This window comes from Lontra canadensis, unplaced genomic scaffold, assembly GCF_010015895.1.
Source record: "Lontra canadensis isolate GAN:19392208 unplaced genomic scaffold, GSC_riverotter_1.0 scaffold31, whole genome shotgun sequence".
In the NCBI taxonomy this organism is placed as follows: Eukaryota; Metazoa; Chordata; class Mammalia; order Carnivora; family Mustelidae; genus Lontra; species Lontra canadensis.
In genome coordinates, this window is record NW_022631025.1 from 2745745 (window position 1) to 2762147 (window position 16403).

The 16403-nt window shown below is 49.1% G+C and overlaps 1 protein-coding gene across 6 annotated transcripts in view; it reads right to left on the reverse strand.

The window, feature by feature from the left end:
- Positions 1–992: 992 nt before the first annotated feature.
- Positions 993–16403, reverse strand: part of PTPDC1 (protein tyrosine phosphatase domain containing 1) — a 52029-nt gene continuing 36618 nt past the window's right edge. For 3 of the 6 annotated variants that reach the window (XM_032866432.1, XM_032866433.1, XM_032866429.1), the window contains 7 exons: positions 15617–15697; positions 15280–15398; positions 14115–14252; positions 10513–11753; positions 7258–7443; positions 5287–5397; positions 2171–2981 (listed from right to left, as the gene is read on the reverse strand). In XM_032866432.1, coding sequence (XP_032722323.1) covers positions 2862–2981; positions 5287–5397; positions 7258–7443; positions 10513–11753; positions 14115–14252; positions 15280–15398; positions 15617–15697 — 1996 coding nt within the window. In that variant the 3' untranslated portion in view covers positions 2171–2861. Of the gene's footprint in view, positions 1336–2170; positions 2982–5286; positions 5398–7257; positions 7444–10512; positions 11754–14114; positions 14253–15279; positions 15399–15616; positions 15698–16403 lie in introns of those variants that run through there. The other 3 variants (XR_004383711.1, XM_032866430.1, XM_032866431.1) reach the window with 3 other exon arrangements.

Sequence of the window (16403 nt, forward strand, 5' to 3'; positions counted from 1 at the left end):
GGGAATGTCATTCTTGATTTACTTGCACTGAAAATACATCGGCCCTTGTTCATGTGAAGCAAGAACAAAGATGTCCTAAGTAAACTGTCAGATTTAATCAATCCCGAAAATCACCTGCGGGCCTTCAGATATCGGGAACTTGGGGTATGCACTCTGTCTAGAGCATATTGTCTCCGGAGATGCCCTGAGATGTCTAGAGAACTGGTTGAAACTGCAGGCAAGCTCATGAGCAGGAGTCCTCCCTTTACGAGAAAACAGAAACTTCTCTGAAGTATGACATGTCATTTTGCACGGACTCTGGCATGATGGAAGCACACGCACTTCCCGAGATAAGACTGGGGAGCCGAAGACACGACCAACCACACCACAGGGCGTTTCTGAGCTCCGCGAACAGATAAAGCACCTCAAAGTCAGCAGCACTCTGGCGCAGAGGGCATCAGCGAGCTCTCAGTAGAAGGAAACCGTATGTGGCCACAAGTCCTGCACTTCCTAAGTGAGATAGGCTGAGATCATGCAACGGTAACACAGCAGCTCAGCCGGCTCCAGAGGACAGAGAAGATGGGTACTTTCACTAAGTGACAAAGAACACGATGCTCTAGGGAGCCACCACAGAGCCCAGGGGTGACAAGGCCCATTGTCGCAGCTGGGCCCTCTGTCAGGAGCACCAGAGGCACGCAGGTGGCTTGGGGAGGGAGGCGGGCAGGACTGGAGTCGTCAGTCTGGGACTCCTTCAACAGGCAGGTCTGAACAATACTTCTCCCCAGTATGGAAGGAGCCCAGACAATGCACAGGCGTGCCCACGGCCATCAGTTCTGAGTGAGCTCCTGACCCTTCACACTTCTGTTGAGCTGAATCCCGAAGTTCTTCTGGACAGTGGAACTATCCTTTGGGCTGCAGAGAACTCCTCACCCACTCAAATGTAGAAAGGCAGGAACCCTGCTGGCCTTAAAGACTCCGCTCACCCGCTCTTCCTCGAGCTCTCCTTTCTCCTCCCGTCCCCGCCGGCTCATCTGGACGACAGAGTTGGGACTGACCAGAGCCTGGCTGACGTCCAGCCCATGACCCAGTCCGCCCATCAGGATCGTCCCATCACCAACCACACCTGTGTCATCAGGAGCTCCAAGCTAAAGATATACGAGGGTTGTGGCTTGTTCTTTTCACTTTTATTCGAATACATACAAAGCCTGCAGACAGCCTGATACACTTCTCCCACCAGCTCTCTTCCTCAGTCTGGCGCAATGCCATTGTCACATCGGGGATGCGCGGGACCATCTCAGACACACAGGCCAACGGCCACTTGTCCAATGAGCCGTGCTGGCACCTGCCCATGTGAGACTGACAGAAATGACAGTAAACATTTTTTGGGTAAAAAACCCATTTTTTGTAATGTACCTTTGGATAAAATGTAATCTTTTCTTCCTTTCCCTTTCAGGCACTTAAAAATGAGACATTTCAGGAATGGGTAACCGGTTCATTAAAATTCACTGGATCTGGTTTCCTAGGAAAACTGAAACAGTGTGGGAGGCAACAGCACTTGCCACCAGAGTTCGTAAGACCGACAAGGATGACGATATTCCCAATGCGCCAGCGCCTGATTAGGAGGTGCAGGAGGTGGACAGACTCATCCGTGGTTAGCCTCGCTTCCCCCGAAATTCTGTCTCTAAAACTAGGTCATTGCCTTAGTATGAAATCGGTTAGATGAGTATCACATTTACTGGGAAAAATGAGGACCCTCCTTGTGACCTGACCTCTGGTACTGCACACACTCATCACAGCTTCCACTGCTGAAAGACAGTTTGGTCCACAGAGAACTAGTTAGGCCGTAACTAGTTCACTTGTTTCTTATCTCGGGCACACAGGGTGAGTGTGGTCTACATGCACCACATTTAGTTTAAGAATCTTAGTTCTCCGAGTGACAAGTGGCTGAAGACAGGGCCCTGAAATGACGGGGTCCACGGAAGGGCAGACGTGGGAGGTGTGGGCTGGTGGTCACGCTGCTGCACTGAGCCTGCCCCCGCCCAATGGTCCTCCCTGCGGAGTCGAAGCAGCTGCCCACACTGCCCGCTGTGGCCCCCGTTCCTCTGTGAAGATGCTGTTTGCTGGGCATCGGGCTGGATATGCTCAGAGGCGCTCCTGCTTCCTGTGACAGCGGGGGGTTGGCAGGGGCGGGTGGGTCTGGAAGCCTAACCAAGAGCAAGTCTACTTCCTGTGGTAAAAAATCCCATCACCTCAGTCAACCTTCAACACAAAACTAAATCACTAAATCACTCGGAGAAATCCTTTGATATGTTTATAAAAAGAAAAAACAAAAAATTTGCAAATTAAAAAAAATCCTTAAAAAATGTCATATCAATAGCCTTCTTATTAACAAATACAAAACAGCTTAAGACACTTTGTGACTTCCTTAGGTCCTGGATCAGGGGGATGGATCCACAGTGAAGTTTTACTACTAGAATCACCTATTTGGTAAAAGCTCCAGCAAGGATTCCACTGACAAAATAACTGTTTCGGAAAAAAAGAGTTACAACTTTTTCCAAAATGTCAAAAAGAATAAAGATGTAAACACCACATACTTACATATTAATAGAACAATATTAATTCAGTTAAATAAATATAAAAAAGTGGCACCAACATTATGGCAATTTTTCAGCACAAAAATGTAGCTTGAGGATATTTTAAAATAAATAGTTGCTTCCAACAGAAATGAGCGTTCTTAGCACAAACCAAACCAAGAGCGTCTGAGATAAAGTGCTGTGAGACGAAGTGGCTCCAGGCTCCAACCTGCTCATCTGTGCGCAGAAAAGCCATCTGGGTCCCCGGGTCTGAGGTGTCCGCCACCAGGGAAGCGTCGGGAAGCGTCACTAAATGTCAGGCTGTGGGCCATCTTTCATCATTTTCCTGTTTTCTTCCAGTGTGTGCTTAAATATTTTCTTCAGGGTGTTGTAAACTACTGGTCCATTTTCAGAGTCAAAATTAACCTGCTGACAAAGAATGAACAGACTCAGGACACAGTAGCAGAATTTTAATCAGCTGATTTGGGGAGAAGAGAAAGGAGGGTGGAGGGGCGCCTGGTTGGCCCAGTTGGTTAAGCGACTGCCTTCAGCTCAGGTCATGATCCCGGAGTCCCGGGATCAAGTCCCACATCAGGCTCCCTGCTAGGCAGGGAGTCTGCTTCTCCCACTGACCTCTCTCTTCTCATGCTCGTTCTCAAATAAATAAATAAAATCTTAAAAAAAAAAAAAAAAAAGAAAGAAAAGAAAGGAGGGTGGAGAAAAACTCTGACTTCCAAACACAATTATATACAATGCACAGCATTCACAACACCGCTCACACATCAACTCTAATTGAAAGACAATATTAGAACTGCCAATCATGTCAATACCAAACTTATGAACGAAAACTCAAAAACTGAAACCCCCAGCCTGGACATGTGTCCTCATAGGTTGTCATGAAGCCAGGCAGCTGTGAAGGCAGTGTCGAGTCTGGAGACTAACGGCCGCGGGTATAAGGGACGGCGTCTATCAAAACAACACTTGCCAGCTATAAAGGCTGCCCTGTGGCAACCTGCCCGGAGCCTTCCACCAGCCCGGTTCACACCCAACCTCTGTGACGTACACCCCACCATGCCCACCGCCGTGGCGTTTCTGGGAGCTGTGAACATGAGAGGCTCACGTGTTTGTTGGCCAAAGAGAACTTTCATGGAAGTTCGTTGCTTTGCTCTACGGTGGGGACACACTGAGTCCCCGTATTTGGGCTGTTTGCCCAAGTTCAACAGGCTGCAGGGTCGAGTGATGGGAGGACAGAGAAGCCGAGCAATTCCCACACGTCTGCCCACTCCCACTCCCACAGAAACAGTGGCTCCCTGGGCAGTGCTGCGGAGGGTCCGGGCCTGGCCAACATGTTTGTGGACACAAGACGGCCGGGTCAGAGACAAACAACTCTATGACACCAGACAGCATGTGTGTCACAATCACACAGTTGCCCTCGCCCTCCAAGCCCCCCATCCCCTGAAGAGCTGTGGGCCGCACAAGCAGGGGCTCTGCATCCTAGCCGGTCTCTCCGAGTGCAGGTGACCCCAGTGTTTGCTGAGGGGTCGCAGGCCTGGGAAGCTCTGGCCGAAGGGAAACAGGACCCTTGTCACACTGGAAGCAGCGGCTGTACAGCCTCCTTGGAGAGCTGGCCCAGAATGAGAGAGAGTGGCCAGGGCCTCTGCTCATGAGACTGTGCACAGGGCAAATGGCCATAAATGTCTCTCAACCTTTTCAAAGCTGGATGTGGAACAACTGCTATGTTGAACTTTTCATCAGGATCCCCCTAAAAGGCCAACAGAAATTAAAAAGAATTCCTACCACATTCAGAGAAACCAATACTAAGGATTTCTTCAATTAAATTCAGAAACTTCATTACATTGTTTATCCTACCTGAAAAACCTCTCATTAACATTAATAACGGTGTGAATCGTTCACTTTGCTAAGCACCCAACTGCAACCCTCCCCAAGGGCTGGTGGCCTCGCGGGCTGTGACGACATCCATGTAAGGTGCAAAGGACAACTGAGCTGCTGGCTGTGGAAACTGCTGAGAAGAGACCCGGAGGCGCAAAGCTCCCGAGAGTGACCCAGACGCTTGCCAGACGCCTGCAAGCGCGCGCTCTGGAGCGCTGCAGGGAGCCGCGGCCAACCACATGAACAGTAAGTGGCAGCATCACTCCTGTTTACCACAGATGGGGAGAAGCTGGGCTGTGGGCCTCAGGACAGGGTCACGACCCCTATGAGAGGAACCAGACTGAAAGGCTGACAGGAGCCTTTTCTTCCGGCACAGCCCTGGTTCTTGCTTCGGCCAGGACGGACTGCTGCAAGCCAAAAGGGGTGCACAGAAAAGAAACTCTTTTATTACCTTCTGCTTTGATTTGCCAACTAGGGCAGGGTCCCGGGTCACTGATGCTGGGTTCTCAGGGGTCAGTTACGTGTTTAGGCCCAAAGTAGAATGGGCTCACCCAGAAAAGAATCTCTCCTACTTGGCACATGATCTAAAATCATTTTCTCCACATCCACTTGTTTCTGTATGAAAGCTCTTTGTTTCAATGTTCTCCTTCAAAAACCCCACAGTTCAGCTTTTTCTAATATCACTGTTGAGAAACTACTATTTTTTGGCCAATGTCTACAACTATGTTTGAGAAATGTCCGACACATTTCCATTATGGAAAAACATACTGAATTTTATTTTAGAGAAGGTGAGGGGCCTCTGGATTCTGATTTGCACTTATGCTGATGGCAGCATGTGACCCACCTTGGTGAAGGCTTTAATGGCACGGGCGAGGATGGCTTCCTCCACATCGGCAGGGATCGCCTGCAGGCTCACGACACAGTGCAACACGCAGAGAATGGTCTGGTGCTGGCCCTGTGTTTGCAGAAATTAAAATCAAACAAGTGGTTTGAAAAATGCCTCAAGACATAAGCTCAAAGCAACTGCACAGCCGGGAGCTGATGTGCGACCAAGTACGCGTAACCACAAACACCAAACTCTCTACCAAGGGCTCCGCCAATGCTTCCTGTTACGTGTTCATACAATCTGAAAAGCTTTTGGGGAGATATAATCAAAGCTGCTTAGTTAGTACATAAGGTATAACTGGATATGAACACAAGTGCAATCTCAAATCAAACGTCTTCCTTGCAGTGAACTGAGGAGAGGACCCACTCGTTTCTGTACACACAGTTTCGGGTCCGCTGACGGATGCCTGACGTGCCACGGCGGTATGCGGACTAGTGGCGGGTGGCCAGCGTCAGTACGGGCACGCCCTGTCTGTGGCAGGAGCTGCAGAGGGAGGACAGAACTTCAGGGGAAGGTGCCTGAGGAACTCGTCTGACTCGACTCCCAGTGCTGACTTAGAGAAGCAGAAGAAACCCTTCACCTCTGGAGCCACCACGTGTCGGCACACTCGCCCGAGCACCACTGACTGCGTTTCTCGGAATCTACTCTGAGGGCCTAACCGGAAATGTAGAAAACCTGCAAGCACAAGCGGTCACTACAGGGATGGCTACCAAAGTACCTGAAATGATGTAAACACCCCACATGCGGGGGTCGGGGTAAAGGATGGGGAAGGTGCGGTGGGCGCTTTGTGACAGACAGGTTGAGCTGTGTGCAGAGCCACTGGAGTTCAAGTCCTGCTCTCACACACGCTGCCTGCCTTTCCTGAGAGACAGGGCCTCATCCTGGGCCATGGAGATGAATGGAGGGGAAAACGGAAATTACGACCTGATGAGGGCCTGGCCATAGCCCCAGGGGTGACCGCTCTCATTCTCTCACAGAGGGGAGAGAAGGCAGACTATGAAACAGACTCTGGATCCAGGGCATCCTCATCTGTGAAGGCACGTGTACATGTGTACGAGCATCCGTGTCTGTGTCTAAAAAATGACGTATATGAAATGTAGTGATCCAAAGGGGCACGTGCACCCGAATGTTTATAGCAGCAGTGTCCACCACAACAGTCAAACTACGGAAAGAACCTAGATGTCCATCAACAGATGAATGGATAAAGAAGATGTGGTATATATATATACCATGGAATACTATGCAGCCATAAAAAGAAATGAAATCTTGCCATTTGTGACAATGTGGATGGAACTAGAGGGTATTACGCTAAGTGAAATAAGTCAGAGAAAGACAATTATCATATGATCTCCCTGATATGAGGAAGTGAAGATGCAACATGGGGGGTTTGGGAGGTAGGAAAGGAATAAATGAAACAAGATGGGATCGGGAGGGAGATAAACCATAAGTAACTCTTAATCTCACAAAACAAACTGAGGGTTGCCAGAGGGAGGAGGGTAGGGAGAGGGTGGTGGGGTTATGGACAGTGGGGAAGGTATGTGCTATGGTGAGTGCTGTGAAGTGTGTAAACCTGGCGATTCACAGACCTGTACCCCTGGGACCAATAATACATTATATATCAATAAAAAATAAAAAATCATTAAAAAAATGAAGTATGTGGTTGTCCTTGACCGTAGTAACAAATGCACTAAGTTTGACAGAAAGGACTTGCAGATGTTCACGGTGGGGCCACTGGGATCACGGGTGTTCTCATCTGGCTTTGTATCTTCAACATGTGATGCTGGGCGTGCATTTCTTCTTACCTCGGAAGAACCTAAATCAGGCCCAGATATGGGACTCCACGCAACCCCCCTTCTTTAGAATGGACTTTAGTGCACGAAGCCTATGCTCAGGCCTTGGTTAACTTTAACCGCCCCACAGCCTCTTTACCTTCTCTAGCAGAGAGAGCGCGTCCGCGGCGTCCATGTGGCTGCCGAGCAGCGTGTCCACGTCCTGTTTGTTGATCACGGGCTCCTTCAGCTGCTCCACCCAGGACCACATCAGACTGCACAGGACGAAAGGGTCCCTTTCGCCACATATTCTTTCCCAAGCTCCATCTCGGGAATTTAGTTCTTTCTACAAAGAAGGGAAGAAAAAGGAAAATGGAGAGAAGGAGAGGGGAGGGGAGGAAAAGGGGGGATGGAGGAAGGAGGAGGGAGGAGGGAAAAGAAGAGAGGGAGGGAAGGGAGAGGGAAGGGAGAGAGGGGAGGGGAGGGGTGAGAAGGAGGGAGACGGGGAGGAACAGGGAGGGAGCACCATTTGAGGTTTGATGGCCCTCAGGCTGTCCACGAGTGACAGTCTTAGGCTCAGGGTGGACAGGAACCCCTCCCAGTGCCCCCACCTCGAGGTGGCACATGGGCTGAGATGCTGAGTCTCTCCAAGCATCAGTTTCCCTCTGTGAAGCTGACCCCTGCCCCACGTGTGCATTAAAGCTCCCTCAGAGGGGCTCAGTTGGCCTAAACGCTAAGCTCCCTACCCCACTCTGAAACCACAGATACTGTTCAGGAAGAGGGAGCCTTCGTTTTTAGGTTCCTTGGAACAAAACAGACATACTGTGAGGAAGTAGAATGGCAGACGAGAAAGAATATGTAAGGCAACATTTGCAAATTACCCTGGGACGAGGATAAGCTGACTAAACCTTAAACGGGCCCCAGAAAAGTGCTGACCAGTCTGCAACCGAGGCAGACACACCTGCCTCACGTTCCTTTCCACAGTCCCGTGCAGGCCCGGACACAGAGTCAGCCCCACATCCTGAGACTGGACAGCGGAGGGGACGAGCAAGTTGGCCCACGCCCCAAATGCTCGAGACAAGTTAAAAGCAGGAGGCCCTAACAGTTTACCTCGCAGAGAGCAGCAGACAAACAGGAAGAATTCTAACTTCTGATGGGGCTCAGCTTTATGCGTTAGTAAATAAAGTGTATGTGTGCTACAGGAATAAGCATCATAATTGCACATTCATTCATTCACGCATCAGGTCGGTTCACAAGACTCAGACTGGGACAGCCTGTAGCAGGCGGCCTATCCAATTCCTACAGCACCCGCAGCGGGGCCTGACGGCAGACGTGCGGGCCCAGGGAAGAGGGTACCTGGCCAGGAGCCCAAAGCAGCACGGGACAGGCGGCGTTCCCTGGGTTTTGCTTGATCCCTGACGTGACGCTCCTGCCCTGCTGCCAGGGTCCTCTGGCTCTGGGTTCCTCTGGTTCCTCTTTATTCTCTCATAAAGAAGCCACTGTGTTTAGCTGTGTGGAGGCCCCGGTCCCCACGGGTCACACACACACAGCCGATCGGCTCTGCAGTAACCAGAAGCTCGGCAGAGCGGCACAACTAAGGCCCTCCCAGGAAAATGCTGGTTACTCTGTTTTCTGAAATCCTCCAGGGGGCTGAGCAAACCGTTAAACTCATGAGCTGCATCCTGGCTCTGCCGCATTCGGGCCACATGATCCTGAGCAGGTCTCTTGACCCCTGTGACCCTCAGCTTCCCTATCTGTGATCCTTAATTCATAAGGGTTGTGAAGATGAAGGAAGAATCTTAGGGTATCCTCTGCCCTCCGGGTCACCGTGAGAGCAGGTGACGCAGCAGCCAAGAGAGGTCCCAGCAGGGGCATGGGCAGCACGGTGCCGCCCAAATCATAGCTCTGGACTCCTTCCAGAACTCAGCTAGGTTGTTTTACTGCTGAAAGACTCATAATAAAATCCAGAAAGTGTAATAAAGGGCAAGCCTATCCAAACAAAAGGGTCATGTTCACCTCTGGAAAATGCTTTTGTATTTTGTGCTCCAACAGTCCCACCCACTAGGCTGACCTCTGAGGGGTCCGACCACTAGCTCTCATGGCTACGGTGTTGCAAGGGAAGGGCTCGCAGACTGAGCAGGCAGAAGGACCCAAAGTCCTGTTCAGTTTGGAATAAGAAAAAATACTTCATGTTGTGGGAAGTCAGTATCTGTACATATTTGCTCAGTGAACCCCTGCAGTTCTGACAAATGTGCACGTGCTCTGCAGTCCCACAGCTGTAAGTGGGTGCAAGGCTCTGGCCAAGTTTTCCCACCTCTACATCTGGAAGGTTCTGACCCTCCTGAAAAGTGTACATGCCTTGCTTAATTAATGCAGAAGACAGAGGAGCAGCCACACAGATAATTCGCGAGACATTACAGACTGACGAGTGCAGATTTCACTGAGACAGGCCTCCCCAGGTCAGCCCCACATTTGGGCAGTTGACTAGTTTCTGGTAACCAGGTGGTTAAGGCCTTTTGTGTACACCAGCTGTTCATTCAGGGCGAAGAGCACAACGGATTTAAGACTGTTTCTAATGAAAATACACTACAAAGAGGGGTTAAAATTTAAAAGTGCACATTCTAATGTAAGTAAAAGCCCAGGAATGGACCCCAAAGACACAACTCTGGGTAAAACGAATGGCACAGGGGTGCCTGGGTGGCTCAGTCAGTTCAGTTTCTGACTCCATTTCGGCTCAGGTCATGAGCTCAGGCTCATGAGACGGAGCCCCAGGTCAGGCGTGGTGCCGAGTTTGGGACCCTTTCCCTCCCTCTGCCCCTGCCCCCACACCTCTCTCATTCACTCTGTATAAATAAATAACATCTCTTTAAGAAAACTAACGACACAAAGGTACTCTGCAGCTCGCTCCCAGTGCTTTGTGGAATCTGACCGTTGCCACACGGGAGCACCGGGGGGTCTGCAGGAAGGGGAGCCGAGCGGATAGCAGCCATCGCGCGTCCTCCTGACCTCACTCAACACTTACATTGGGGACTTTGGACAAGAGTTTCCTCTGATTTTACTCATGTGTCTCGGCCAGTGATTCTCCAAGTATGGCTCCCCACCAGATTCACGTTAGACATGCTCAAGTCAGTTCCTAAAGCTGTCTGCTGTGGTCTGTCCGTCCCACAAAGCCAGCAGGAAAGCAAGAAGCCGCCACAGGCCTGGGCATCAGTGCCCTGCTCGGAGGACCCAGCTAAGTGCCAAGGACTGCGCACTCTCTTTCACACAGACACTGAGAAACCTGAGGTTCCGAAGTCAGGTATTACCGAAACAGGTCTTCAAATTCCCATAACCCTTCAATTTGGTAAAATGTATTCCGTTTTTGCTCTGACGTAAGTACCCCCCGCCAATGCATAATTAAATGAGATACAAGTACCTGCCACATTTCTACCTTCCTCTTCACCTCCTCCTTCTCTGCAAACTCATCTAAGCTTGCCAGGGCTTTGGCTGCCAGTACTCTCCTAGCTTCGGCACTCAGTCCGGACTGCACAGCACCGTGTGCAGCGGCGGCGGACACGTCTCTGCTGTCCTGGGCTTGGCTGCGTCCGCCGGAAAAGGGTGCTTTGGGGCTGAAGCCACAGTCCAGGGGCCTGCGAGGCGAGTCAGAGCAGCAACCGGCGGGAGTTTCGTACTGACAGCGGGGCGCTTGCTGGGGAGAACTGTCCGATTCCGTCGGGGTATCTGCAAGGTTCGGTGTAACTGGCTCCCTAGGGTTGTATGAACCTGAAACACCCGAAGAGAAGGTTCTACTCCGCTGTACTTCCTTTGCAACAGTCTCCCTATGGAAAAGCGGTGACCCCTCATCTTTGAGTCCTTCCAGGCCTCCAAATTTAGCCTGATTCCAGAAAGAGAATGTATTTCGGACAAGCGTTTCCTTACTTGGATCAAGCTGTGGAGACTGGGGGGTGTAACAGTGGCTTACGGGCTTCTGCAGCCCGGGGTTACGGCCAAGCAAGGCCTGGGCAGGCCCCGTCCACGGAGTCTCCCCGTGCTCCAGAAGCGTCTCGGCCCTCTTTAAATCCGAGTCGCTGTAGCTGAGTCGCCTTTTCAGGTGAGTCAGGGGCTGAAGGCACTCGACATTCCGCCTCTTCCAGAGAGGGTCAATCCCTTGCTCGCTGGAAAGAATCACATCCTGATTCTCAAAATCCGTGGCCTCCGCGGTGGCGGGGAAGCAGTCGGATGCGTCGCTGCCCTGCCTCAGCAACTCCTTATCCAGCTGCAGGGTGATCATCTCAGAAACCGTCTTCTCGATCTCGGCAGACAGGCTGGGCACTTCTGCCACCTCTGCCGTCACCACTGGCCTGTTCTCGGCTAAGTCCAGCAGCAATTTGCAGACGAGGTGGATGATTTTGGGTACGTGTTTCAGGAGTCGGGCCTCATACCCGTGAAGCAGATGCCGCTGGCGAATCAGATACTGTGCTAAAGTCACGGCATGCGCTTTGGGGTCGCAGCAGGAGAATATATTGCGAAGAGGAATCAGAAACTGAGTAAACTCCCTTACGCAGAGCAGCTGTCCTCGAGTTTGTATGGAATTGGGTCGCTTTGCCCGAACAAATATAATTGCTTGGTCAGCAGTCATTCTTGTTGCAAAAACCAAGTAACATGCTATTAAAACGCCTAGCGGTGAAGAAGAGAAGACTGATATGAAAAAGTTTATCACTTACTTATTTACCACTCTCTAAGATTTAAATTTTGAATATGCATTAGGAAACCATACAAATGACCATTTTAAGGACAATTATAACTTACTGACTTCTTGTACAAGTGTTTATTCACTTGTCTATATGTCCCTTCTCCCCCTGAGAACCCACAGTTATCTCTGTACCCTGAGAGGGAGTAAGTGTGGGTGAGGGGATGAAGGAGTAAGAAGGGGTGAGGGGATGAGGGAGAGAGTGTGGTGAGGGGGATAAGGGAGACAGTGTAGTAAGGGGGATGAGGGAGTAATCGTGAGGGGATGAGGGAGTGAGTGTGATGAAGGGATTCGAAAGTAGTGAGGGGGATGAGGAAGAGAGTGTGGTGAGGGGGATGAGGGAGTGGACAGGGGTGAGGGGATGAGGGAGAGTGTGCTGAGAGGGACGAGGGAGAGAGTGTGGTGAGGGGGTGAGAGGGGGGGTGGGGGAGGCAGATGAGGGAGAGTGTGGCAAGAGGATGAGGAAGTGAGCAGGGGTGAGGGGGATGAGGGAGAGTGTTGAGGGAGAGTGTGGTGAGGGGCTGGGGGAGTAAGAGGAGGTGAGGGGATGAGGGAGAGAGAGAGAGTGGTGAGGGAGAGAGTGTGGTAAGGGGGATGAGGGAGAGTATGTGGGTGAGGCAGATGAGGGAGAGAGTGTGATGAGGGGGATGAGGGGTGAGCGGAGGTGAGGGGATGAGGGAGAGTGTGGTGAAGTTGAGGGAGAGAGTGTAGTGAGGGGATGAGGGACAGAATGTGGTGAGGTGTTGAAGGAAGGAGTGTGGTGAGGGGATGAGACAGAAAGTGTGGTGAGGGCCTGAGGGAGTGAAAGGGAGTTAGGGGAAGGTCCAAACGGAGTGTATGGATTGACTGGAAGGAATATTTTAAAAGCAATTCAGAGCAGGAAATAGAGCAGGATTTGCTTTCACCCCTGTTAAAGCTGGTCTAAAGAGGATAAGGAGCCCGAGCACAGTTCACTCCATTACCCGCCCTGACTGCACACTTACTTTCCACTTCTGCCATCTTTGCAGAATTGTTGCCACATTCCCAGCCTGGCATTCTTCCTTTTCAGGCATTTTTTTCTTTGGGGATTATTCATATTGACAGTTAATTTCTGGACTTTTGTCTATACTAACAGTGCTTTTCTCCAGACCAAGATATAACTTTATTCTATAAATACTTATTACTAAAGGAGACAACCTTAATGTTATAGACATTATTATTCTTGTTAATTAATATTAAATTAAAACGAATAACAATGGTGATGATTAATCAATTAATTCAACTTTGACAGTTAACTAATATCAAGGTGAAAGGCAAATCAGCAGACATCTGTGTGATTCACCAGTTTGTTCATCACGTTACACATGAAAATCAGGACCTCTGCAAACTGCGTGGTTCCCAGTAGGGGCATCGTCCCACAAATCTTTCTCACCAGGACTTGGCACTTTGGTGTAAGAAGTATCTGCGATGCTGTCATGTGGAATCGCCAGGAATAGTGAGGTTTTCGCTGGACCCTAAGAGCTATTGTTCTTGGGCAGAACTGAGCCCCCACCCCAAACATACTCCCAAGCAGGTGGGAGGCCTGGAAACAGGTACACAGGTACACTGTGGGCAGTGTTGAGCTCAGGAGTCTGGCCGGACCCGATGACAATTTATATTCTAACCTTATGGTATTTATTTTTGCCCCTGTATCAGCACTGCACTGAGATGTGCTGCATTTGTAAGTAAAATCATTGATTTTTATACAGAATTTTAGGCACAGTGAGATTCCCTCCACAATCTTTCCAGCCGTGAATTTAAATCTTGGCTCTGTCACTTACTCAATGTAGCAAATTACTTAACCTCCTTCAAAACTCACATTGTTGTTAAAGACTTAAAAAAAAAAACAAAACAGCGAGTGTAAAGTGCTTATAACACAACAACTAAAACAATGCTTTCTATTTTCATTATTTTGGTTAAGGAAAACTACATTTTTAAAAGACATTACCTAGTATAAATAAAGTGTTAGGGTTGTTTCCTTCAAAGAAGAAAAACCAGAGTGGTCACTTGGTGAGGCTGTGGAAACCCATCTGTTCAGTAAATATGATGAGTTTTCTGGCTTAAGTCTCTCAAAAACACTCTCACAAATAAACGATCACTGAAACTACTTATTTAAGATATTTCCAATTTTTTTCAGTGGCTTCTACCATTTGACTCCAAAACTTTGATAGGATTCTGAAAAATATTATCCTCTAGAATTATGAAATACTATTCTTTGCATGTTTGAATATGCTACAAGACAATACATCCACTTCCTAGAATTTATTTACCTGTTCGACCAAGCCCCGCATGACAATGGACCGCTACTTTTCCTTCTTGTAAGGCAAATGTCATCACCTTCACCATATCCAAGATGGTGGTGAGTGATGCTACACCATAATCCTTCCATCCAAAATTGTAGAAATAAACTGGACAATGAAAAAAAAAGAAAATAGGAAAAAACAATTAACATACAGGAAAAGTACTTGCATAGCCATCTGAAGAAGGTGAGTGAATTCATGAAAAGTATAAAGCTGTAAGACTAGATGCAGAGGCCTAAAATAATGGGGTTTTTATATTTCCAGTAAGTTCATTGTTAACATTTCTTACAAAGCACACTCTATATTACTTAAGATATTTCCTGCTAAAACTCAGCCAGAAAGAATTAAGGTGAAACAGGATTGCAAATTAATAAATTCCATGACCTTGGCCCAAATTACTCAGCTACAGAGGGAAAGCATGGCACCTGGTTTAAGCATGGAAATGCGTTTAAAGGACTGATAAATGGCACAAGGTGGGTACATTCAGATTTCCCACCCAGCGGAGACAAAAAGAGCTAGACACACAGTTCTTAAAAACAAGTCGCAAAAGTGGCCAGGGGTGGTCCTCTCCAGCCTGGTTCTGAATGGCATGCGTTCGGTGGACTCGGTCCCTAGGCTCCCAAGACTAGGACTTCTGGGACTGTTGCATGAAGAATCCCTGCGTCCTGCCCAGAATCAGAGCTGGGCAGCAGTAAAAGCACGAGTGAGTCCTGTGTTCCAATCCTGCTGCCGTGTGTACGCTGTGTGACCCGGACGAGTGGGAACTCGCTAAGCCTGCGAGGCCCATGTGTGAAGCAGAAACAGGGACTACTGGAAGCGGGGGTGCCGAGCAACAGGGCCAGTGTCCTGTTATGGTAACTAATGCGGGCATTGTTTCTACGGGGCTCCTCCCGAGATCCCTCTCCCAGGACAAAAGAAATCCTGTACTTTCAGCAGCACCACCCGAGAAGAACGAGAAGAACGGTGGCATTATCTAGAATCAGTCAGCTCATCTTCCCTGTAGGGAGCCCGCTACCCCCACTGTGCCCCTCACCCCCCGAAAGTGGTCATTCTATCACCCTGTGATGAAAGAGCTGAGCAGACAAGTCTGTGTGCCCTTCTTGGTACCTCATGGAGGGGAGGTGGAGGGACTTACTGCCAGCCTCCATGAAAGCTTCAGGAAGGTATGTGAAGCCACTCTCTTGTTCCAGAGGGTTCCCACAGCTGGCATGCTCGCCAGGGCGCTGCAGGTTGATGACTGTTTTTATGCCATGACTTATAGGAGAAAAGAAAAAAGTTATCATATTGGGAGCAAGTGTTTAAAAAAATCAAGCATTTTTGGCATTAATAAACATTATTAATCACTCTTAAAACCTCAATTTCCTAACTGAAATAAGCTCTCCACTGCCTATTGTTCGACTATTTGGAGTCAAAAGCAATGGACGAGAAAACAAGAACTGCCTTAGAGAGTGTGTCAACGACATGGCATTTACCTTTGGAACTGCTCGATGAGGCCGTACTTCTCGAGGAGCTCCGTGGATGGGCGAGCCATAGCCAGGATATTCTCAGTGACCCTAGGAGTGGGGAGGGGCTGGTGAGATGCACAAAACTTGGAATGTTCCAGCTCTAAGAACTAAGAGAATGAGATATCAAGTCCCTACTTTTTCTTTGATTTTAACAATTCTAGATACAATTTTCTTATACAGATTCTGGCTTCAATTTTGTATCATGAGGGCTCTAAGAACCCCTGAATCCCTGGGGAAAATTCCAGGATGTAAAGTATTCATGGACTCTGGCAGTGTGATTTCAAGGACTCTCATGAGACTCTAGTGGGTGTGGTGGAGGAACCTCGTTGGGCACCAAAGGTAATTCTGCCCCTCAGTTACCTATTATGTCAAGTAGGGGTTAACGCCTTCCTCACAGGGCTGGCATGAGAATTCAACACAATGTGGGTGTAAGTCTTTAGCACAAATCCTGGCATGTGGTGATGAATAAATGCTGAGTTATTCTAATTCGGCAAAACATATGGGCTTTGGAATCAGTTGGGACTGGTTTCAAATACTGGCTTTTCTACTTCTAGCTGGATAGTAGGTTACTTAGTCTCTCTGGACCTCAATTCCTTCATCAACAGATGACATAAACCACGTCTGCTTTCCAGGAGCTTTATGAAGATGACATAATAATTTGACAGTGTCTAGCACAGTGCCTGGCCTGAGGACAAATGGACAGAGGCCCCCCAACAGACAGCTGCCCCTCCTCAGGGGTCTGGTGAAAGACATG